Raw genomic sequence first — 24,465 nt, 5'->3', positions numbered from 1 at the left:
CTCTTCTTCCTTCTCTTCCTCCTCTTTTTCCTCCTCCTCCTCCTCTTCTTCCTCCTCTTCTTCTTCCTTCTCCTCCTCTTCTTTCTCCTCTCCTCCTTTTTTTTTTAAATTTTTTTAATTTATTTTATGTATATGAGCACACTGTAGCTGTCTTCATGCACACCAGAAGAGGGCATCAGATCTCATTACAGATGGTTGTGAGCCACCATGTGGTTGCTGGGAATTGAACTCAGGACCTCTGGAAGAGCAGTCAGTGCTCTTAACCATTGAGCCATCTCTCCAGCCCCCTGGCTTTTCTTTCTTCTTCTTTTTTCTAAATGTTTTTATTATTATTATTATTATTATTAATTATTATTATTATATGTGCCTTTGTGTCTTGCCTGCATGTGCATCTGTGTGAAGGTGTCAAATCCTGTGGAACTGGAGCTACAGACAGTTGTGAGCCACCATGTGGGTACTGGGAATGGAAGCCAGGTCTCCTGGAAGAGCAGCCAGTGCTCTTAACCGCTGAGCCATCTCTCCAGCCCTCTCCTTTCTTCCCAGCATCCTGGGACTCTTTAGAGCAGGTTGGCCTCAAACTCATAGAGATCCTGTTGCCTTTGCCTCCGGAGTGCTGGGACCAAAGGTGTGCGCCATCACTGCTTAGCTGGACTGGCTTTTATAACTTCTTTCTGTGTTGAGACAGGACTTATTTGTAGCCCCTGACAGTCTGGAACTCAATCCTCCTCCTTCAGCCTGAGTTGACAGGATTACTAGGCTTACTGCTTACTTTTTTTTTTTTTTCTTTTTGGAGCTGAGGACCAAACCCAGAGCCTTGCGCTTGCTAGGCAAGCGCTCTACCACTGAGCTAAATCCCCAACCCTAGGCTTACATTTTTTAAAGTCTTATTTTTATTTGTATATGTGGGTGTAGAGGGCATTGAGCCCCTGGAGCTAGACTTATAGGTTTTTGTGGATTGCTGGATGTCGATACTGGGAATAGAACTCAAGTTCTCTGGAAAAGCAGCAAGTTCCCTTAACTGATGAACCATCTCTCCAGCCCCTCAACTTTTGTGTTTAGATACTATTTCCTGGTGATTCTGTGCAGCCTTACCTTAATACCTTAATTAAGGTTTATTTCCTTTTGGTTGGGAAAGAACTCCATGTCTTCAGTAGTTTTTTTTTTTTTTTTTAAGTTGCATTTACTTGTGTGCACTTATGTGCACGTGTGCTTGTGTGCAAGTGTGGTTTGTTTTTTTTTTTTTTTTTTTTTGGTTCTTTTTTTTTTTTTTCCGGAGCTGGGGACCGAACCCAGGGCCTTGTGCTTCCTAGGCAAGCGCTCTACCACTGAGCTAAATCCCCAACCCCGCAGGTGTGTTTTTATTCATGTGTGCTTATGTGCACATGTGTTTATGTGCCTGTGTGCTTATGTGCAGGTGCACTTGTGTGCATGTGCCATGGCATATGAGCGATCTGAGAATTGATGTCTTACTTGTCAGGCTTGGTGACAAGTGTAGTTAGCCAGTGAGTGGCAGACCTGCCAAAGGGGCATAGGGATAATAATAGTAATTATTATTCCTTATTTATAGTTTATGTACACTGGGTGTTTTGCCTGCATGCATGTTTGTATGAGGGTGCCAGGTCCCCTGGAACAGAAGTTCCAGTTGTGAACTGCCATGTGGGTGCTGAGAATTGAGCCTGGGTCCTCTGGTTCAATTAAGCTTTTAAACTCTGAGCCATCTCTCCAGCTCCCAATAATAATAATTTTAAAAATGTGGATTCCTTGCTCACTTATGAGAAATTCTTTTCAGAAGGTTTCTGGGGTGCATTTTTACCCAACATGGATACCTTGGTAATGTCCTGGGCCAGTTTGGATGTGAATTGTTCCCTACACCAGGTACTTACGGCGGTGTCAGTAATCTCATGTGATTGTATTCTGGACATTTCCCAGTTGCAAATGAGTCTTGAAAAAAAAGAGAAGAAGAAGAAGAAGGAGAAGAAGAAGAAGCACAGGAAACACAAACACAGAAGCTCAAGCAGCGATCGCTCCAGCAGCGAGGATGAGCAGAGCCATGGCCGGTAAGTGGGTGGTACTGGCTCCCGTAGCACAGCCTTCTCACCCATGTATTCACCCATGCCCTGGGAGGGCTGAGCACCCGTCCTGAGCCAGGAGCTGCCCCGTACTGGGCTCTCCTGGGGAAGACGCAGTGTGTACTCCGTAGCGCAGAGCTTGGCCTCTGGCATTAGAATCCCTTGGAAACATAAATCGATGTCTCTTGGTGCACTCTTGCCACAGGGGGACATTCACCTCCCAGATCTTAGGTCAGAAGTCTGACAAGACTCTTCATCTCAGCTCGAGTCCTTAGTACTGAAGGAGGTTTTCTGTAGTCTCTCTCTCTCTTCTTTTAAAAACGGATTAATGGAACCATGTGGGCCCATTCTGCATTTTCCCGAAGGGACAGTCAGCTCTGTTGCTGCTGACTCACGATTAGTCCCCAGAATAGCAACATGGGGTGAGAGGAGAATGTATTCAGGCTCTGAGGCTGAGAGCCCTGCCCACGGCTTTCACAGGAAAGCTTGACTGTGCTGATCTTCCAATGAAGACAGTCCAAATAGAGCAGGTGCTGCCAAGCCGTGGAAGAATGTCTGTCGGGAGACTGCCTTCTCAGCAGGAGAGACTCAAACTGGACTGGGTGCCTTTCCTTTTCAGTGAATGTGTATATGTTTTAATCTCCTAGATCTCAAAAGAAGATGGCAAATTCCTTTCCTGTTTTGTCCAAAGTCCCTGGATATGGCTTACAGGTAGAGATGTGGGTTTTTCAAAGGGGGTGACTAGGGGACTGTGCAGTCCAAGGTGTCACCCTTGACACCTGCAGATAACAGGGGGGACCTGGATAGTGGGGGCTGGGGCTGCTGGAGGCCAAGCCTGCTCCTTATGCTCGAGCCCTTTGCCTCTTTCTGAGAGTCCTGTAGGTAGAGAGATCCCTGGTTGGAGCACTTAGCATCCTGCCAAGAACTGCACAGAACTGACCCAGGCAGGCCAGGCTGCTTTGGACTTAGAGTGTACTTACCTTAGCATTCTGAGTACTAGGATTCAGGTATGCCCTGCACACTTACAGCCATCTGTATAATCACATGATTACTTTTGGAACTTTAAAGAACCTTCATTCTTTCTTCTGCTTTAGTGCATTTCTGTATGAACAACTAGGTTTTCCTATGACTGATTTCTCTCTTGTCTCAATGATACAGGTGAGGGACTCTGACCGGAACCAGGGGCTGCAGGGGTCTCTGGGTGAACAAAGGGCAGTAAAGAACCATTCCCGGTCAAGCTCCTCCCCCGCCAGGCATGCCAGCAGGAAAAGCACCAAGGAAGAGAGATCCCGGGACAGGAGGTCTCGATCCCCCGGCAGAAAGTCACTGTCCCCAAGGCCCAGCAAACAGTGAGTATTGGAATTGAATGGGAAATAATCTGTGACTCTAAAGGCTCGGTCACAGCAGGGGTTTGCCTTGGGTGATGGTCATCACCTCCGTCCTCAGTCGTTGTAGCTTTCTTTCCTCTGCTGTCACGGTGTATTCACGGTGCAGTCAGGGTGCCGTCATGGTGTAGCACTGTGGGGTCATGGTATATTCACGGCATATTCATGGTTCAGTCACCGTGCAGCCACAGTTCAATCATGATATAGTCACGGTGTAGCCACAGTGCAGTCTCGGTGTAGTCACAGTGAATTGTACTTGTGGGACTATAATGCGCTGATAGAATTTCCTCTCCTGTATGGGTTCTTCTTTCTCTTTATGTGTGTATTGTGTATATGTGTGATGAATGCACACGTGTATGGGTGGGTGCACATACTTGTGCATGTATGGAGGACAAATGCAGGTATCTGTCACTGTCTACCTTATTCCATCAGGGTAATTTCTCCCTAATCCTAGAGATCACTTTTTTCCCCCTCGGCTAGACTAAGCCTTCTTTTTTTTTTTTTTTTTTTGGTTCTTTTTTTTTCGGAGCTGGGGACCGAACCCAGGGCCTTGCGCTTCCTAGGTAAGCGCTCTACCACTGAGCTAAATCCCCAGCCCCTAGACTAAGCCTTCAAACCCCAGAGATGTTCGTGACTCAGTGCTGGGGTTACAGGCATGTGTAGGACTGCACCTGACTTGTTGCGTAGGTGCTGAGATCTGAGCTCTGTCTGCTCCTCATGCTTCTCCAGCAGGAAATTTTAACTGAGGCCCTGAATAATACTTTTTTTAAAAAAATATTTATTCATTTATTATATATAAGTACACTGTAGCTGTCTTCAGACACACCAGAAGAGGGCATCAGATCTCATTACAGATGGTTGTGAGCCACCATGTGGTTGCTGGGAATTGAACTCAGGACCTCTGGAAGAGCAGTCAGTGTTCTTAACCACTGAGCCATCTCTCTAGCCCCTGAATTATACTTTAAAATTCCTTATTTCTGTGTGTGTGTGTGTGTGTGTGTGTGTGTGTGTGTGTGCGCACGCGCATGCGTGCGCCCATGTGCAAGTTGGTTTTGACCTCTGCCCTCTGGATTCCTAGATTGAACTCAGGATATCAGGCTTGATGGCAGGTGCCTTTACCCACTGAACCATCTTGTTGGCTCCAGCCTGGATTCCATTGGCTCAGGGTACATTAATACTTCCCCATAGAAAAAGGCTTGTTCCCTCTGTCTGCTATAGGCACACCTCTAAGGCAAACAGGAAGGAGAGAGACAGCCCGTCACCTAAAAAGGAGGTCTACCAGCGGCGGCATGCTTCTGGGTACACCAGGTAAGTCAGACCCTGCTGAGTTGGGGTTTCCTAAGGCTGCTCCTAGAGGCATCTGGCAGCAGGGAAATTGGTAATGTATCTGGTTTCCTTTAGTCCTCTGATTTTTTTTTTTCCCCAGACATAGTCTAATGTATCCCAGGCTGCTGGCCTCAGACTCAGTATATAAACAAGGGTGACCCTTAAACTTTTGGTCAGTCTGCCTCCCTCTCCTGAGTGCTAAGATTAACAGCATATGCCACTATGCCCAGTTTATGTGGTTTTGGGGATCAAACCAGGGCCTTGTTCATTCAGAGCAAGCACTCTTTTTTTTTTTTTTTTTTTTTGGTTCTTTTTTTCGGAGCTGGGGACCGAACCCAGGGCCTTGCGCTTCCTAGATAAGCGCTCTACCACTGAGCTAAATCCCCAGCCCCCAGAGCAAGCACTCTTACAACTAAACTACATCCCTAGTCCTACTCAACTTTGGGTTTTGATACCGAGTCTTAGACTGTAAACTAGGCTGACTTTGAATTTCTCAAGTGATGTGTTTATAGGCATGAACACTGATAGCCACACCCCTCTGGTCAGCTGTTACTGATAAGGCACACTGAACAGATAAAATCTGGCTGGCCAGATGGCCTAGCAGTAAAGCCTTGCTACCAAGGCTGACATCCTGGGTTCGATCACCAACACCCATATGGAGGGAAAGAGAACAAGTTGTCCTTTGACCATTACATGTATACTATGGTACACTACCCACTCACCCACACAAATTTAATTAAATGATTTAAACAAAAATAGGGCTAGAGAGATAGCTCACTAGTTATAAAGGGCTGCTGTCTAAGTGGGTCCCTGGGCCTTGTTCATTCCCAGTCTGACTGGATTGATGAGCTCCAAGTTCAGTGAGAGACCTGACTCAAAAAATATGGTGGCACACGCATGGTTGAAGAGTAGCATCTGACATTGGCCTTGGTCTTTCACATGGACACACACACACACACACACGTGTGCTCACACGGGTTTTATATAAAGTGTCCTCTGAAGTCCAGGCTGGCCTGGAATTCTCTGTAGTCTTCCTGTCTCAGCATCTAAAATACTAGGATACTGGGTATGTCTGAGTTTCCACAGTAACCAGTTTTACCTGTTTACTTAGTGGAGCTGTGTTTTAGGGGTTTTGTTTGATTTTGAGACAGGGCCTCAGACAAACAAACTCCTCGTCCTGCCTCCATCTTCCCACTTCTCCACTTCTGTGAGGATGGGCAAGTGCCACCATCCTCAGTTAGGAGGTGGGTTTTGTTTCTCTTGTTTTTGAGACAGGGTTTCTCTTTGTAACCCTAGTTGTCTTGGCCCTTGCTATGTAGACCAGGGTGGCTTTGAATTCATAGAGATGCCTGTCTCTGCCTCCTGAGTCCTGGAATTAAAGGAGTTTGCCACTATGCCTGGCTAGCCAGCTTAGTGGTTTTGACAGAAAGCTTAGTTACCATGGATAACTAAATGTCAGATTTTAGTATTTTAGTGTGTTTCTCCAAATGGGCACTTTTCTTAAAAAACATAACTCTGTCATTTTTCCCTTTAAAGTCTATGTATCATAAACTATCTGTGTATGAACTGTAACATACCTATTTTAGAAGCAATAGATTTAGATGTCTGACATGGTTAAGTGGTGACTAATCTGGTTCATCACTTCCTTTTTTTGTTCTAACTCCATTCAGGATGAATGCCAGGGAAGACGATCTACCTATTATATTATGAGCTCAAGTCAAGTCAGGTTGCAGACATCTAGCTTCACCCCAGAGTGGTACTTTACGTTCGTGGGTCCAGTACACCCCTACTCACACACATTGAGACCAGAGGAGGACATTGCACTCTCCCTCCTTCCCTGAGTCGGGTTTCTCACCGGATCTGGGGCTGAGGGATTTAGATAGGCTAAACAGGCAGCCAGTTCCTGGGTTTGCCTGGTTTTGCCCATATGGCAGAGTTCCAGGCGTTGTGTGGTTATCCAGCTTTCACAGGGGAGCTGTGGCTTTGAACTCAGAACCTCTCCTTGCACAGCAAGTACTCTGGAGCCAGTCTCAACTTGTAGCCATGGGCTTTTGTTTTTGCTTTTGTTTTTATCCATGGGTTGTAGCATCTCTTATGGAGTGTAAAGTAGCAGCAGTCACATGAATGGCCCAGTCCTCTGTTCTGTAAGGTCTTAGTGGTGGGGACAAACTTGTTATAGGTTAGGTTCCTGATTAGCTCTCAGTCTATTTCGTAATTGTTTTAAATAATTATCCTAGAGATTCTGAGTGTGATTACAAAATCCTTCCCTGAAGCCTTCATGGTTTGGTTGGAACCATGTGCCTGAGGCATCAGAAGGAAGGGACTCCGGGGCTGGAGAAATGGCTCAGCGGTTAAGAGCACTGACTGCTCTTCCAGAGGTCTTGAGTTCAATTCTCAGCAACCACATGGTGGCTCACAACCATCTGTAATGGGATCTGATGCCCTCTTCTGGTGTGTCTGAAGACAGCGACAGTATACTCACTCTACAGTGTACTCACATATGTAAAATAAATAAAAATCTTAAAAAAAAAAAAAAAAAAAAAGAAGAAGGAAGGGACTCACTTGGCCTGGCCCCTCCTCTTTGGGGCTCCCAGGGCTGGCAAATCTGTGACCTGCCTGCATGCCAAGCTGCTTCTGTCCTGTTTGGTTTTGCTGGAGAAAGGGTAGAACCTGGGATTGTTTTTGTGCTCCACAGAAAACTCTCAGCGGAGGAACTAGAGCGGAAACGGCAGGAGATGATGGAAAATGCCAAGTGGAGGGAGGAAGAGAGGCTCAACACCCTCAAGAGGCACGCCAAGGAAGATGAGCAGGAGCACAGGCTGGAGAGGTTGGACTCTCGGTCCGGCAAGTTCATCCAGTAAGTGATTGATTGCTCATGCCTGGGCTCCACCTGCGTGGTCTCCATGAGGTCATGTGGCAGCAAGCCCACTGCTGGGCTCGGTGCTGCTGCTTGTCTGTGTCCAGAGACCTCAGAACTCAGCCTTGGGACCACTTTTGGTTCTGCTCCCAGTTTCTAGCCAGATAATAGCATTTTTATTTGATGTAAAAGTAATTGGTATTTTTCCCAAATCACTGAAATTCTTTGGCCTTCCTTTTAAGTAAAACATTGTGGCTTAGAAAACCTTTTTCCAATGAGACTTGACTTGTTTTCCAAAACAGATGAGTTTTCCCTTATGGACATTTAAAAACCCTGGTTCCAGATGGAGTCCTTTGAAAATTGTCTATGTGGACTGAAAAGAACTTTATTTCTATAGTTTCTTTCTGCCTACAAACCTGTTTCTTCTGATTCTGCCAGGGTTGACCAGTTGAAAATGTTCTTTTTCCCATTCACCTGTCTCTCCTTCCCCCAGCCGCATGAAGCTGGAGAGCGCGTCCACCTCTTCCCTGGAGGACCGGGTCAAGCGCAACATCCATTCTCTGCAGCGGACATCGATGGCTCTGGAGAAGAACTTCATGAGAAGATGAAAACCAGTCTCTCTTACTGGTTTGCCTGACTTCGCCAGGGAGGCTGCTGACTCCTTAAGATTCTCTTTATAAGAGTTCACATGGCTTCTTGTACAGATGAAAACGCACCACTGTTCCAAGGGCCTTTTGTTCACTGACCCCTGAACCATTTCAAATCCTTTCAGTACTAATGCGACCTGATTCGGGATCCGGGAACCTTGGCCAGATGCACTGTGGGCTTTGACTGTGTTTTAGGGGATGGTACTAGAAGGCTTGGCTGCCTCTCCCTCTTCCCTCCCACCTGAATGAATGGATCAGACTTCCAGAGGCCTCTCTTCATAGCCACCCACATGGATGGTGCTTACTGGGATACATAAGCATTGACTTTACTCAGTAGATTATGTGACAGAATAGCCAAGCATCACATCAGGAAGAGCCAAGAGAGGGACAAAGAAGCTGGAAGAGAGGACAAAGCCCTAAGTGAACTGCTAACTACCTGGGCTTTGAGCTGTAATGGTGTATGTAATGTGTATATATACAGATGTCTAATTCCATATTTCCTTTTGAAAAGTTAGCCTTGAGAGAATATTTTGTTCAATAACCCTGTCAGAAAAGTAACACAGTAAGACAGCTTGGTGAGCTTCCAGGTTACTGACAGAATGTAGCTGTGGGGTAGCTGACCTTTGACATTTGGATATGACTTTGTCCTCTCCAGATGTGTTAGGTTGCATTTATAGGTGTGTACTGGCTTCAGGAAGGACACACCTGCCAAGGTACACATCCTTCTCTGTTCCTCAGAATCTCACAGTGGGCAGCTCTGTGGGTCGGGAATCAGGACCCACGTCAGGGGTTCTGTGACTTCTAAAAGAAAATACGGAGGAAGCTGTTTGTTTTCTGGCTACTTTTTCTTTGTTTGTTTGTTTGTTTGTTTGTTTGTTTGTTTGTTGAGGCAGGGTCCCTTGTAGCAGGCTAGCTTTGAATGTACCGTGTAGCTGAAGAAGACCCTGAACTTTGTTTCCTCTGACCACACACAGTAGCTGCTGCTGCTGCTTTGTGGTTTGTTTGATACAGGGCCCTTATTGGCCCAGGGTGGCCTGGTGATGGATGGCTCTCCTGCTTCCGCCTCCCACCCCCAGCTTCCTAGTTGCTCTTTTATCCTGTAATAACTAAAAACCTAAGTAAGACTCAAGGAGCCACTTCTATGTCCTTACTGCCATTCCTTTAGTCTTTCACCAGAAGCTCTCGTTTGACCAGGGAATTTCTTGGTGCTCTTTAAACAGACAACAGATTCAGCCTAGCCATGGCTGACCTTAAACTGTAGATCTTCTGTTTTTCAGCCTCTGGAGCTGTGATTACAGACCATGTGGCCCTCAGAGGTGCTCTTAACTCAGATTAGTTAAGCCATTTCCTTGTTCTACCAGTTCCTTATTCCTCCTAAAATATGTTTTTTTTTTTAAGCACTAAAATTCCAGACACTGTAATTCTGAAAACCTAGTTTCCCCCCAAGACAATGTAACATTATTCATTTAATCACCTCATCCTGCTGCCCTACGCTATAGTTAATTATGGCTTCTATTTTATTACTTGGTAATAAAGACTACATTTATTTTTGTAACTGTGTAGAGCGACCGACCATGTGCCTGGTATTGAGTCTTCATATCCCAAGTGTTGACCTGTGATTTGTGTCGAATACTAAGACCCTTAGTCCAAGTGGAATTACGTAATAAACCGTGGGCAGTTTACTCAAGATTTCTTGGAGCAAGAGTGAAAGGATTATCACAATATGCGTCCGCAGATGCTAGCGGTGTCTAAACTTGACCATCAGTATACAGGAGGCTAGGCGGCAGGTGGGTGGGCGCGCGGCCCATTCATAAAACCTAGGATTCCCAGCCTGCTCCTCTGATTGGCCCCGGGGAAAGGGGGCGTGCCCCGCGGGTGGAGTGTGCTGTCGGCCCAGGGGAGTGGGAAGGTCCACGCTTGGGTGGAGCGAGGGGGCGGTCCCTGGTTTCCTAGGCAGGACTTCCTTTTCCCTTTGCCGCGTTACTCCTCTGTCCCCCGGGGTGGGGATGGTATATCCCAGCCTCTTCTCATGCCGGCCCCTCTTCCCCTCCCGAAGCTGTGGCGCTGCCGCCATTTTAGTACTTCAGGTGGAGGCAAAGCCAAATCCCGGTCCCGAGGGGCGTCCGAGCAGGGAGCCCTTCTTGTGGGGTGCCTCGAGGCTGTCCATTCCCTGTCTTCCTCGTCCCCGCGCGTGAACCCGGCTGGGTTCCTGTCAGGCTGGGGAGGAGGAGTGGGCGGGGCGGCCGCAAGCGCCCGGGGACGGGCGGTACCATTCGGACCGGGAGGGGAGAGCCTGGATCCGGTGGGCGGTGCCGCCTGGGGGCGGGGTGAGGAACGGGCTGGCTTGCTCCCCGGGGCGGGGCGGGGCGGGGCGGTGCAGCGAGGGCGGGGCGTGGGGCGGACGGAACCACCGGGGCGGGGTGGGGAGGTAACGGGACGGGCGCGACCATGGCTCCGTGAGGCAGCGGGGGTGGGGATCGGTTCGGGGGAGGCCTGGGGCCGCTCGCTGGTGCGCTGACTCCGCCGCCCCCCCTTTCGCCGCCGCCGCCGCCGCCGCCCCGGGCATGTCGTCCAACTGCACCAGCACCACGGCGGTGGCGGTGGCGCCGCTCAGCGCCAGCAAAACCAAGACCAAGAAGAAGCATTTCGTGTGCCAGAAAGTGAAGCTATTCCGGGCCAGCGAGCCGATTCTCAGCGTCCTGATGTGGGGGGTGAACCACACGGTAACCAGCTTCCCCGTGCGCGCCCCCACTCCCTCCGGCCTCGCCACGCTCGCCCCGCGGGTGACGCCTGCAACCCCTCCACCGAGCCACTTGCATGCCCGCCCACCCGTGCACGCTGTCCGGCCGGGCGTGCACTCCCCGTTCGCCACGCGAGGCCTGGTGTCCCCGTGCTATGCCGTCGCCGTCTCCCCTTCTCTCCAGCCCCTCTGGCTTCCTGCGTCCGTATGCTGGCTCTGTGCAACCCCGAAGCTCCTAGGGAAGGCCTGGGTGCTGCAACGACGCTGCTTCTACCCTCAGTGTGTTTGTTGCATGGCTATTCCTCTTGTCCCTTATAGCTGCCTACCAGATCATTGCTCAGTTGACAGGGCAAGTGAGTCTGGCTTGCCTGAATATTCCCGTTTGTGGTCCTTTGGTTGGTGTGGCTGCTCAAAGTTTCCCATCTTCTAGGCCTCCTTGCCCCTGGCTTTGGAAATCCTCTCTGGGTTTCCTTTTTTTCTTCTTCTTCTTCACGAAGACGTACCAACCAGAGAAGCAGAGACTTCTCTAAACCACAAGCACTTGACTTGGGTCCCCTTGGATGAAGGATAAGTGTGAACACAAGGCCCAAGGGAGTGTAGACTTGGTTATAGAAATAGTGTGTCTTCCCCGTTCTGTGATGTTTCAAAGACATTGACTTCTTATGTATCGTATGGCCTTCCAGGATGTGGTAATGGTGATTATTGTCCCAGATGAGTGGTCCTTTGGGTCCTGGGTGCTTTGGGATTGTGTAGCAGCCTCTGCCGAGAAGTTGGCGGTGGACAGTGTTTACTGGTTGACTTCGTTGATATGCTGTTTGTTTAGGATTTGTTCTCTTCCAGTGGCTTGCTCCTTGCCTTCTCACCATTTCTTTGTGAGTCCCTACACTGGGAGCAAACAGAGGAGTTGAAAAGACCCGAGGTGTTAACTTCACCAGCATTAAGTTTAGAATGCTGGAAATGAAGGGTCAGGTTTCCTGTGGCTTTCGTTCTTCAGGCTCCCTGACTTTTCTGAACGCTTAAAATTGTCCACAAGACCAAACAATGGTCAGCATGACTTCATTTTCTATTGCTTTAGCAGAAGACCTAGAGGGGCATTTGGCTGGAGATTGAGGAACAACAGCCCAAGCCAGTGTCCCTTAAGGAAGAGTGTGTGTGTGTGTATGTGTGTGTGTGTGAGGCCCTTGTTGGCCTCTTAGTCTTGGGTGTGTTAGCGTGTCATCACTGGGGTGAATGAGTCTCCTGGCAGGGTAGTGTGATGCTTGGGTCTCTAAAGCTTTTGGAGGTCAACGGTGAGCAGAGCTTCCTTGCTTCCTGCTGCTTCTGGGGTCATCTGACATTTCCAGGGAAACTGGGTCAGCAAACCGTGAACCCTGCATCCCTTTCTGGGAGTCCCTCCTTGATTTTATTTGACATCCTGCTTCTCACTAGAAAGCATCCTGTGTACAGAGAGCTGGTAGAGGAGGCCTGAAGCTGGGTCCCTAATTTCACTCGTGAGACAGAAGCCTTTGGCTCAGGGCAACTTGCCTGTGCTGGCTGTAAGATACAGTTCCTTGTCCAGCACCAAGAGGCTCTGTTGGTTAGTGGTGGTTCTTGAGTGACAGGTCTTTTGTTCCTTTTACTCTCTCAGCCATGACCAAGGCTAGATGAGGGTATGGTCTTGCTAGAGAGCCTGAATATGTACTGGGAGAAGGGGTGTGTGCATGTGTGCGTGCACGCTGTGCATACCAGTTCCCGGGATTGTATATGGTATTTGGTTTTCTCATGGGCGAGCAGTAAGTCTGCAAAGACCTGGGCATCTGATGGAAGACTCTGAGGGCAAGAGGGCATGGTGGTCATTGATTCCCTTGGCTAACTTTAGGAAAGTTTGGTGGGCTAGCTGGAAAAGCATTGCCTTTGGGCAAGAGCCACAGGACTCTGAACACAGGTGGGAGGAGGATCTGGATAGGTGAGCTTTGAAGGTCAGTCAGTTAGCTGTCTTGCTTCCTTCTGGTCTACGGTAAGGTGTAGAGGTACCATGTGAGGTACGTGTGCCCAGTAGGCCATCATGCCTTGCCATTTCTCCAGGGCATCAGGGCCGAATTGGTCCTGGTGGGTTGCTGGCCTTTCTTGAAGGTTCCTTTTCCTCAGAAACTTCCTACACCTCTTTGCCACTTAAGATTTCAGACACCACCTTTCCTTAGGTCTTCAGGTTCTCAGTGTTTGAAGCCTTTAGTCACGTTGCGCTACAGCTAAAATGGTGTATCAGATGCAAATGCATATATTCTGTGACAAAAGCCAAGTCACCTTCTCATGCACTAGTTAGTTGTTACTTCTGAATGGAAAAGAGAAACCTTTCTAAAGGGATTTATTTTTGCTCCAAGAGAGGCATTTGAACTCAGTGTTGTCATGAGAGCCCCTGGATAAGACCTGCAGGCCCTTGTATTCTTCAGTGGCGGTAAAGAGGGTAGGACAGGAGGTTAGACCTAACAGCAGCACCAGTGAGGAAAGAAAAAAACACCTGGGGGTCTTGGTGGATGAAGCACAGTTCAGAGGGTCTGGAATAGGGAGTAAGTTCTCTCTGAAGGAGCACAGTGCCAGTACGGGAAGGCTGCCCCATCTGGTGTTCCGTGGTCCCTTTAGGAACCACGTTAAGTGTGGAACATCAGAGGGAAGAGTAGTAGCAGTCAATGGTAACTTTGTATTTACTCATCTGAGAGACCGCCAGCTCTTCCTCAGAGTGGCTACACCATTGCACATTTCCGCCAGCAGCGTGTGATGTAATTGCTCCAGATCCTTGTCAACACTTGTTACTGTCTTTTTTAGAACAGGCATTCTAGTGGGTGTGAAACAGTATCCCATCGTGACTTTGATTTGCATTTCTCTGGTAACTAGTGTGGTTAAGCATCCTTCCATATGCACTGGCCATTGTATATTTTCTTTGGAGAATGTCTATTAAACCCTTTATGTGTTTAAAAACAAGTTGTGGGGGCTGGAGAGATGGCTCACTGGTTAAGAGCACTGACTGCTCTTCCAGAGGTCCTGAGTTCAAATCCCAGCAACCACATGGTGGCTCACAACCAACTGTAATGGGATCTGATGCCCTCTTCTATTACTCATATACATAAAATAAGTAAATATTTAAAAAATAAATAAAAACAAATTGTGATTGTTTGTTTTGTGGTCCTGGTATATGGTTATGAACCCAGAGCCTTGTTCATTCTATGCAAAGACTTTTTTTTTTTCTGTTCTTTTTCTTTTCTGATTTTAAGATACAGTGCCATATCAGGTTTCTGAAGAAAAAGTAAGGCTAGCAACCCACCAGGAGCAATATAGTCCTGATCCCCTGGCTCAAGCTGGCCTCAAACTCTCGTGTTGCCTACCTAGCATGACCTTGAACTTCTGAAACTCTTGCTTCTGAGTGCTCGATTTACACGCATGTATCCTTACCCTCAGTTTTACAAAGTGCTGGGTGTCAAGCCCCAGGGCCCTGTAGGTTTATGGGAGGCATATTTTACCGACTGAGTTACATCCTCAGCCCAGGTTTCCACTTTTGTTTTTTTTTTTTTTTATTTAAATGGAGTCTCATTAAGTTGCGCAGGGCAGCCTAAACTTACTCTGTATCCCAGGCAGGCCCTGGATTTGCAGTCTTCCTGAGCAGCTGGGAAATCCCCACCTCCACAGGGCCCCGTTTATTTTCTTTTGAGCCAGGATCTCACTGTACGGCATGTAGTCTTCCTGCTTCTTCCTCCCCAGGGCGGAAGTGTGAGCCACTGTGCCCAGCCTTGCTTCTTACTCAGCTTCCTTCGTCTCTATTATTTATGCCCATGGCTCGTGGAATTAATCATGTGGATAATCCAAAAACCACTTATGCGAGGAGATGCAACAGACTTGCCTTTCGGTGTGGTGTGCTTAGCCTGGCATTCAAACGGGTCTGTGTCCCATGATGCACTGATGCTTTGAAAGGGGGAGAAGTAGGCTCAGGACCATGCAGACAGTAAAGCAAGCGCCTATCTCCTGGGACCTCTTCTGTCCCAAAACTTTACGTTCCCTTTGTCTACCAAGTACAATTTATTTTAGTAAAAAAACCTCTTTTTAGTATGTGAGGCTTCAGAGTATGTCCATGGCTTCAACAGCTAACCTTAACCTGTCCCATCTTCCAAACGGGGAGATGTTGACACTGTTGACACAGTTACAGGGTCTTGCTTGCCTCCCCTGGGTTTATCTTTCTGCTCACCTCATCCTATAGACCCCCAGCTCCCCCCCCCCATCCTGGATCCTTCAGCTCAACGTTTATCGAGCAACATTTTAGTTCCCATCCTGTGCTAAGGGTCCCCAGACATGGGAGAAATCAGACATGTGAGGAAATAGTTACCCGGCCTGTGAGGTGGCTCTGCCTCACGTAAAGCCATCTGCTGCCAAGCCTGACCATATGCATTCAGTTCCTGAGACTCATGTAGTGGAGGAAAGAGAAAAATGGCTCCTGTTAGTTGACTTCTGACCTATGCCCTTGTACCTCGGGACCCATGATAAACAGTAAACAAATTTACCCTGGATGGGATACTTGGGGTAAAGACGAACACAGGCCTAAGTAATTAATTTTCCCTGGGGGAAGCAGGGAGCCTCTGAGACAGGACAGTCATTCAGCCAGATCTTGGATTGTTCTCTTGGTTTTCATTCCTTTTACTTAACCTCCCCCCATCCCACCTCACCCCATTCCCCCAAGAATGACTTCCTTTTCTTTGATGTGTATGGTGTTTTCCTGCATGTAGTGCCCACAGAGGCTAGGAGAGGACATCAGGAGTTCTGGAATTGAAGTTACAGGCTTTTGAGTGCTGGGAACTGAACCCGAGTCCCCTGTAAGAGCTGCAGGTGCATTGAACCACAGAATCACCTCTCTAACCCTATGTCTTCTCCATCCTTATTGATCTGCTCTGTCAAACGAACTGTTGCAACGGGCCCAGAGAGGATCTCCTTGTACACTCAACCGGGCATACATGCACACAGAATAAAAAATGGGAAGACATAGTAAAGAAAATGCATTAAATACACTGACGTTGCAGTCTTATAAAGCCTCAACCTGGGATTTAGTCAATACAAGCAACTGTTACTTTAATCAGTTAATCTTCGTATTTGTACTGGGTGTTGAACTCAGAACCTTGCTATTCTTTTTTTTTTTTTTTAAGATTTATTTATTTATTTTATGTCTGTGAGTACACTGTAGCTGTCTTTAGACACACCAGAAGAGGGCATCAGATTCCATGACAGATGGTTGTGACCCACCATGTGGATGATGGGAATTGTTCTAGGCCAGTGCTCTAATACTGAGCTACATTCCCAACCCTTTCGTTTATTTTAAAGATTTATTTATTATGTATCCAGTGTTCTGCCTGCATGTATGCCTGCAGGCCAGTAGAGGGCACCCGATCCCATTACAGATGGTTGTGAGCCACCATGTGGTTGCTGGGAATTGAACTCAGGACCTCGGGAAGAGCAGCCAGTGCTCTTAACACTGAACCATTTCTCCAGCCCTATTTTATTTATTTGTTTGTTTGTTTGTTTGTTTATTTAAAACCCTGGCTATCCTACTACCTCAGTTCCTCTTCATTTTATTCTAAAACTTTCCTGTGTGTGGAGGTTAGAGGACAACTTTCAGGAGTCAGTTTTTCCAGGCTCCACGAGGGTTCTTGGATGGCGCTCAGGTCACTGGACTTGGTAGCAGGTGTCTAACTGCAGCCCACCCACCTCCTGTGCCCCTCTTTAAACTCCTTTCCTTCCTTCCTTCCATCTTTGTTTTTGTTTTTGCTTCCCCCTCCCCGCTTTTTGAGACAGGGTTTCTCTGTGTAGCCCTGGCTGTCCAGGAGCTCACTCTGTAGACCAGGCTGGATTCAAACTCGCAGAGTGCTGTCTCTGCCTCCCAGTGCTGAGATTTAGAGACCTGTTTTTCGAAACTGCCGATGCTGGCCTTGAACTTACTTGGAAGCCCAGTGCAGGCTGGTCTTGAACTTATGATCCCTCCAGTTTCGGTCTTCTAAATGGCTAGGCTGAGAGGCCTACACCACCAAGTCCAATTAGTTAGTGGTTATTTATTAATATTCATAGCATGCTGGTCATTTACTCATCTCTGCTCTATCACAACCCCCTTACCCCCGTCCTCTGCAACCCCTTAACCTCTGGCCTGTACCCTCCCACATGTGCCTGCACACACTCTTACTGCTCCAGAAACATGCACTGTATTTCGAAACTGGGGCTTGGCTCTGGCTATCCCTCCCACTTGGAATTCCCTTCCTCTTAGCCACCGGCGCTCTCTTTCCCACTGCCAGACAGAGTTAGCTGTCCCTCAGTCTGCCTTTTCATCTCCCGTTATATGGAGCACAGTTTCAGTGCTTGCCACACTGCTTTTGTTACCCGGCTGTCCTCCCAGCCAAATGGAAAAGATGTCTTTTTGTTTGTATATCCCGAGCTTCTGGCACACTCCTGGCCTGAAGTCAACGAGTTTGGCAGAGACTAAACCAGATCAGGAGAGGTATTGAATGCCAGGCTAAGGAGTTAAAACTTTGCCCTGGGGTTGATGAGGAACCGGGGAAGATTTTTAAGCAGAGATGTAACATAATCTTATTGTAGAGTCTTCCAGTGCCAAGTGTTCTTGGCAATGCTGGGAGAGGCCTAGCTTCCCTGTCCCTAGCCGGATGTACAAGGGCCAGGGATCTGCCCTTAGAACCCCTGCTCACATCTCGCCATGTTCCCTACTTGATCGTGTGCTCTCTGAGAGTCCCTATTTGGGGTTTGTTTCATGATCCCCATAAGAACATGAGTGTCTTATTTCTTTTGTGTATACAACATCTCCCTCCCCCCCCTCCTCCCACACAGATACCCAACATAGAAAGACTCACATAGTAGCTATTTCAATAAGTGCTGTTCAACTGAAATCGAATAGAGCTAGCTCTCTGGGGATATAAAACTTAGTACAACTAAGGGGAGAAAAAGGACTTCTGGTCTCCAGAGTGAGTCACCATCTGTATTTGTGGCTCCACGGAACCAAAGGTGAGATACGATTGTTCACTGTTGTGCTCTCTGAGTTTAAAAGTGCTGTTGTTACGCCGTATACTCACTAATAAGGATGGAATTGAAACCCAAAGATCGCCAGCTTACAGTCATTTAAACCGTGTCACAGGAAGAGCTAGACAGAGGGCCGGAGAGATGGCTCGGTAGTTAAGAGCACTTGCTGCTCTTCCAGAGGACCAGAGTTCAGTTCCTAAGCTTCCGTGTCTGGCGCCTCACAACCTCCTGTAACTCCAGCACCCTTTTCTAGCCTCTGTGCACGTGCTAATCACCCCCCCCATATACACGTGCAAGCACTTACACATGCACACACACATATAAGATGGATGTTAAGGGCTGGAGAGATAGCTCAGTGGTTAAGAGCACTGACTGCTCTTCCAGAGGTCCTGAGTTCAAATCCCAGCAACCACATGGTGGCTCACAACCATCTGTAATGAGATCTGATGCCCTCTTCTGGTGTGTCTGAAAACAACTACAAGTGTACTTATAGAATAAATAAATCTTTAAAAAAAAAAAAAAAAGATGGATGTTAAAAAAGAAGTGTGCACTGCTCTTGCAAGGTCCTGAGTTGTGAATTCCATTTCCAGCACTCACGATGAGTGACAACGCCCTGCTACCTGTTCACAACAGCTCCAGAGACTCTGCCACCCTGGTCTATCCCCTCAGGTCCCTATACTCATTATGTACACACACCTATACGCACAGACATACACACAAATGCATAAGTAAAAATAAAGCTTTAACAAAAAAATGCAGAGAATGAATGGGTAAAGCATCCCTTAGCAGTACCTGTTAGAATAACTCAGCCTGGTCCTATTAGAGTTATCAGTTGTGCTGGACTGGGCTGGCGCACACCTTTAATCCCAGCGCTCAGGAAGCAGAGGCAGGCAGGTCTCTGAGGTGGAGGCCAGCCTTGTCTACAGAGGGCTACACAGAGAAACCCTGCCTTAAAAAAAAAAGAAAACAAGCCAATAACAACAACAACAACAACAATAATAACAATAATATAATTGTGGTTAATATACAGTCTTCTAGTTCCAGAAGTATCAAGCCCTGGCCTTAGCACCAAGTTGTGTCTTGTATTAGTCCAGAATCAATTTGTAGCAGGGTCTGTAGTGCTTGAGGGTAAAGCATTCTCTGAGCCAAGAAATGTTCTTCCTAATGGAGGGATGGACTGGAACAGTCAGACTGAAGCTCAGCATGGTGCATGTGGATGATTGGGCAGAGAAGAAGCAGAGAGGCACTGGGATCATGGTTTGGGCCAGCCTGGTCTACCTATCAGATGCCAGGCCAGCCAAGACTACATAGGAAAGGCTCTACCTCAGACGAAGCAAAAAAAGAAAAGTCAGCGTTGTCTAAGAGGCAATTCTGCACTGCATTTTCTGTCTTTCCTCTTTTATTTTTTATGAGTTTTGCCTTATGTTTTTATGAGTTTGTTTTCTGTGGCTAGGGCCTCACCTCTGCCTGGATGGCCTGGAGCTGGCTGTGTAGACCAGGCTAATCTCCAATTCAGATCTGCCTGCCTCTGCTGCTTCCCAAGTGTTGGAGTGTAAGGTGGTTTGCTGTTTGTTTTGTATGTCTGCTTGTGATACTCTTCCAGTCTGACTCACCCTCATGCCTCTGCCTCTGCCTCTGTCTCCTAACTGCCAGGTCTCCAGGCGTGTGCTAGCCCACCCTAGGATCTTTCTGCATATCTCAGGCTGTCTTTAAACCCGAGGTTCTCCCTCTTCAGCTGTCTGAGTGTCTATTTCTCCTTTAACTTTTAGAGCGAGGCTTGGAATGCCAGGAAAAAGGAAGTGGGATAGCCATGAATCGACTGATTCTCAGGCCGGGATTTGACAGTCGGTTCTCTCTCCAGCATCCTTGCACTGTTGACCAGAGGATGGTGTAGCCAGTGAAGGGCATCACACCTGGGGACGCTGGGAATTACAGAACCGTCTTTATCAAAGAAAACTGCATACAGTAAACCCCATGAATCTTTAGTGAACAGTGTACTGACTTTTGACAAAAAGTATATGCTCATGTGACCAAACAACATAGGTTTTTCTTTTTTTTTTTTATATTTTGTATTTGTTTTTGCAGTGCTAGGGGTTGAACCCAGGGCCTTGTGTTCGCTAGTCAAACACTCTGCCACGGAGCTACGTGCCCAGCCTTTGGCGCTTTGCTTTATTTTAGACAGCCTCATGCAGCTCAGTCAGCCTTGAACTCTTGATTTTCCTTCTCCCAAGTGCTGCCACCCCTGCCATGACTCCTGGTCCTCGATGATTTTGATCACCCTGGGACATGCTGCTGTTTCTTTTAAGTTTGGCTTTTTTTTTTTTTTTTTTTGGAGACAGGGTCTTTCCTCATAGCCCTGGCTACCCTGAAACTTGCTATGTAGATCAGGCTGGCCTCGAACTCACAGAGCTCTACTTCCCTAAGCCTCCACAGTGCTGGGATTGTTTTAAAGGTGTGCCACCATGCTGGGGGTTGGAGGGTTCCTCAGTCCCTTTTGCTCCTGGCTGTCTGCAGCCCACACAGACGGTAGTGTGGGATTTCTGTTCAGATCCCTGTTCTAGGGTTTCACATAAATGCAGTTACTGGGGTGTGCTTTTTTGTCTGTTCCTATCAGGGTTTGGGTTTTCCCAGCCATTGGTTCAATAGCTCCCACATTGCGTTCTCTCTCTCTCTCTCTCTCTCTCTCTCCCCCTCCCTTCCCACCTTCCTTCTTTCCTCTCTCTCCTCTCTCTCTTCTCTCTCTCTCTCTCTCTCTCTCTCTCTCTCTCTCTCCATCTTCCTCAATTTACTCATAGGTGCATTGGGCTTTTCACACACTCTGGGAAAGTGGTTCACTGGTCCAGTTAACTTGACACTTACTCCATCATCTGACATTTCTAAGTAACAAAAATTCAGAACATAAAAGGAGCAGTGAATTAAATGCCAGGCCCCCATTTGTACTCCTGATGGAGTCCTAATGACTGTAGGATCTTCCCTTCCTGCCACATGGGGCCTCAAGCAGATAACAGAGGGCCCGTGAAGAAGATCTGGGAGGCAGAGGCTGTGCCCTTAACCCCCAGTCCATTAAGTCATGACTTAGGCTTCCTCTGTAAATCCTGAATGCATTAGTGGTGACTGGGTTGAGGGTCAAATGTCAAATACTCTGCTGTGATGGGGGAGGACATCTGTGGCTAATTAGACCACTAATTGACAAAACAAGATGGGGAAGTGCAGGATCCACTCTCGGCACTGCACCAATGGGGAGCCAGCTCCCTTCTTCAGGCCTTGTGTGTGCCCTTATGTGCGCGCGCATGCGTGCGTGCGTGCGTGCGTGCGTGCGTGAGACACTGAGAAGGTTTATTTGCAGTAGAGGCAAGGCATCATCCTCCAATTCATCATAAGCAGGTTGTATGGTCTAGCTTTCCTCATGGGGTCGAAATGAACCAGGGCCTAGATGTTTAACAACTCTGTTCATTGTATTTCGCCTGCCTGCCTGCCTGCCTGCCTGCCTGCCTGCCTGCCTGCCTGCCTGCCTGCCTGCCTGCCTGCCTGCCTATTTTGAGTCATGGTCTTAGTATGTAGCCTTGGCTGGCATGGAGCTCTGTAGACCAGGCTGGTCTTGAACTCACAGAGATCCTGCCTGTGTTGACTCTATAGAGCGCTAAGATTCAAGGCATGCCACACCACACCCCATGACTTCAAATTTAATCCTTCTGAGATACAAGTTACACCCACTCAGGTCCAGCCAGCTTTTTTCTCGCCATGAGCTAATTTCCTGAATGACCCCCAATTTGTATTAAGATAACCAAAGGCTTCACTAGGCATCAAGGTTGTAGGGCATTTATCCATTAATGCATTTATTACAGTTGACAAATATTTTCTGAGTAACTGTCGTGTACAAGGGCGCCCTGATGGAGTCCCCAAAGGTCAAGTAGGTGATCTTTGCTAGCACAGTCAGTGTATGGTCTGGCATGTGCAAAGTTCTGAATTTGATCCCCAGCATGGGAAAAAGGAAGGCCAGCTATATGGCATTGCTTAGCTGAAGTCCAGCAGAACCACGAGGTTCATAAGCATTAACTGAAATATGTGGTAGGCCTGAGGAGCAGGGGAGGCCTCAGGGAACAGGGAAGCCTCGGGAACAGGTGCCGTTTGAACTCTTCCTTATCAGGGAGGAGACTCTCGGACAGGCAGAGGTGAGTCTGAGAAGAGCAGAGGGCAGAGGGGGAGAGAATCCGGATGGGGATGCATTTGCTCATCTCCGAGGCTGGGGCCTCCTGGCTAAGGCTCTCTCTTTACCCTTGCTTTGCAGATCAATGAGCTGAGCAATGTCCCTGTCCCTGTCATGCTAATGCCAGATGACTTCAAAGCTTACAGCAAGATCAAGGTGGACAATCATCTCTTCAATAAGTAAGTGGTCTCCTGAGGCAGGGGCCTTAGGTGTTGTGGACAACTTTTCCTTCCTTAAAGCTCCTGACACTCTGTCACAAGCACACTTATTGGCTGAGTTGACCAATGGGCCTGGAAGATACATTTTAAAAATGTGATTTCCCCATGCCCGCTCCCTTCCGTAGTCCTCCAGTGTCCCTCAGGACGCGTGGCTGGACACTCCAGGTGATTCATCCAGGAAGCAAGAGCTGAGAGCTGAGGTAGCTAGTGAGCTGAGGCAGGGGCTCTGTCTTCCTCTCAGTGCCTGGGCTGGATGTAGCCAAGTCTTTGTTCTTCCACCAGTGTGGGGTAGAATCAACCCCAGGCAGAGCTTGGTGCCCAACGTCACTACCCAAAGTAACTCTTGTCACTCTGCGGCCTTTTGGATGTCAGACCAGTGTCTGGAAGTTGTCTACATTTCTGGAGACCTTCCAGTGGTCATCTCTTACCTATTGAGGATCTACTCTAACCATTTTTTGTTTGTTGAAACAGGATTTGTCTATGTAGGGTGACGTGGGGCTCCCTATGTAGACTAGGCTAGCCTTGAATTTCAGTAAACTCCTGCCTCTGCCCCATTAGCTCAGGGATTGCTGGTATATTCCTGACATTCAGAGTGGCCTGAATCCCACTGTGTGGACAAGATTGGGCTCAAACTTTTGGCAGTCCTCCTGCCTCAACCTTCTGAATGCTAGGATTATAAATGTGACACACTACACCCGCCTTCTAAGCCTTTTCTCGTTGTTACTGCCATCACTGCTTTGAGACAGAATCTCCTGTAGCCTCGGTTGGATCTCAGTTTGGTGCCTTGACCTTTTGACAGCCCTCTTGCCTCCACCTCCAGGTGTTGGAGTCCAGGCCTTCACCCACGCTCCAGCTTCTAAACCTTTTTTGCAGCCTTAGTTTTACCATGTGGGCCACACCAGAAACCTTTGGCACTCCCACCATGCTCCACTCCCATCATCTCCACTCCCACCATCTCCACTCCCACCATCTCCACTCCCACCATGCTCCACTCCCACCATGCTCCACTCCCACCATGCTCCACTCCCACCATCTCCACTCCCACCATCTCCACTCCCACCATCTCCACTCCCACCATGCTCCACTCCCACCATGCTCCACTCCCACCATGCTCCACTCCCACCATGCTCCACTCCCACCATCTCCACTCCCACCATCTCCACTCCCACCATCTCCACTCCCACCATGCTCCACTCCCACCATGCTCCACTCCCACCATCTCCACTCCCACCATCTCCACTCCCACCATGCTCCACTCCCATCATCTCCACTCCCATCATCTCCACTCCCACCATCTCCACTCCCACCATGCTCCACTCCCACCATGCTCCACTCCCACCATCTCCACTCCCACCATGCTCCACTCCTACCATGCTCCACTGTGCATGCTCCTCCTAGGCCCTGCTGTCCCTTGTCCTTTGTCTCCACTGCCTCACCAGTTGAGACCCCACCATTTTTAGACTGTCAGCCCAGAGGAAAAGCTTGATTTCAGACCATCTCCTAGTGGCCTTTCTCTGCCAGAGTGGGTAGGGACATCTTGTTCTAGAAGCTGTCTAGAGGACCTCCCAAGTGTCCTCCCAAGGAATGGCGGCAGGTCCTGTTTCAACAAACAAACAAAAATTGGCTTAGTGTAGGCTCTTAATGGTGCTAGGTAACGGATGACCACTGGAAGGTCTCTAAAAGTGTTGGGACAACTTCTAGACATTGGTCTGACTTGCAGTAAGCCGCAAAGTCAACAGCGTGAGGTTTGGGTAGTGACACTGAACATCTCCGGCGCTGCGGTGTGAAAGGTTAGGGCTCCAGGGGCTAACATCGCACGCCTCCCGTCCAGGGTCTCCCATCCCACGAACATCTTGGTCCAGAGCAGAGCACTCCAGCAACTGTCTTCATCTTTGCTTTCCTTCATTTCAGTCGTTCAGGCGAAATGTGCAGTAGACAACAGTGCTGGTCTAGGAGATGTGTGGGGAGGCTGCAGGAGGGG

The 24,465-nt window shown here is 48.3% G+C and overlaps 2 protein-coding genes across 3 annotated transcripts in view; both read left to right on the top strand.

Annotated features, from left to right (window-relative positions):
- Cwc25 (CWC25 spliceosome associated protein) overlaps window positions 1–9,971 on the top strand; it is a 24,719-nt gene extending 14,748 nt beyond the window's left edge. The window contains 6 exon segments of the mRNA NM_001108295.3: window positions 1,930–2,057; window positions 2,717–2,780; window positions 3,228–3,418; window positions 4,673–4,762; window positions 7,476–7,637; window positions 8,131–9,971. Coding sequence (NP_001101765.1) covers window positions 1,930–2,057; window positions 2,717–2,780; window positions 3,228–3,418; window positions 4,673–4,762; window positions 7,476–7,637; window positions 8,131–8,245 — 750 coding nt within the window. The 3' untranslated portion in view covers window positions 8,246–9,971.
- Window positions 9,972–10,735: 764 nt separating this feature from the next.
- Window positions 10,736–24,465, top strand: part of Pip4k2b (phosphatidylinositol-5-phosphate 4-kinase type 2 beta) — a 29,153-nt gene continuing 15,423 nt past the window's right edge. Inside the window, 2 exon segments of one of the 2 annotated variants that reach the window (NM_053550.2) lie at window positions 10,736–11,007; window positions 22,348–22,445. In NM_053550.2, coding sequence (NP_446002.1) covers window positions 10,849–11,007; window positions 22,348–22,445 — 257 coding nt within the window. In that variant the 5' untranslated portion in view covers window positions 10,736–10,848. 2 annotated transcript variants of the gene reach the window in all.

The sequence above is a fragment of the Rattus norvegicus genome, chromosome 10 (assembly GCF_021556685.1).
Source record: "Rattus norvegicus strain SHRSP/BbbUtx chromosome 10, alternate assembly SHRSP_T2T, whole genome shotgun sequence".
Lineage (NCBI taxonomy): Eukaryota > Metazoa > Chordata > Mammalia > Rodentia > Muridae > Rattus > Rattus norvegicus.
This window is presented reverse-complemented; position numbering and strand designations above follow the sequence as displayed.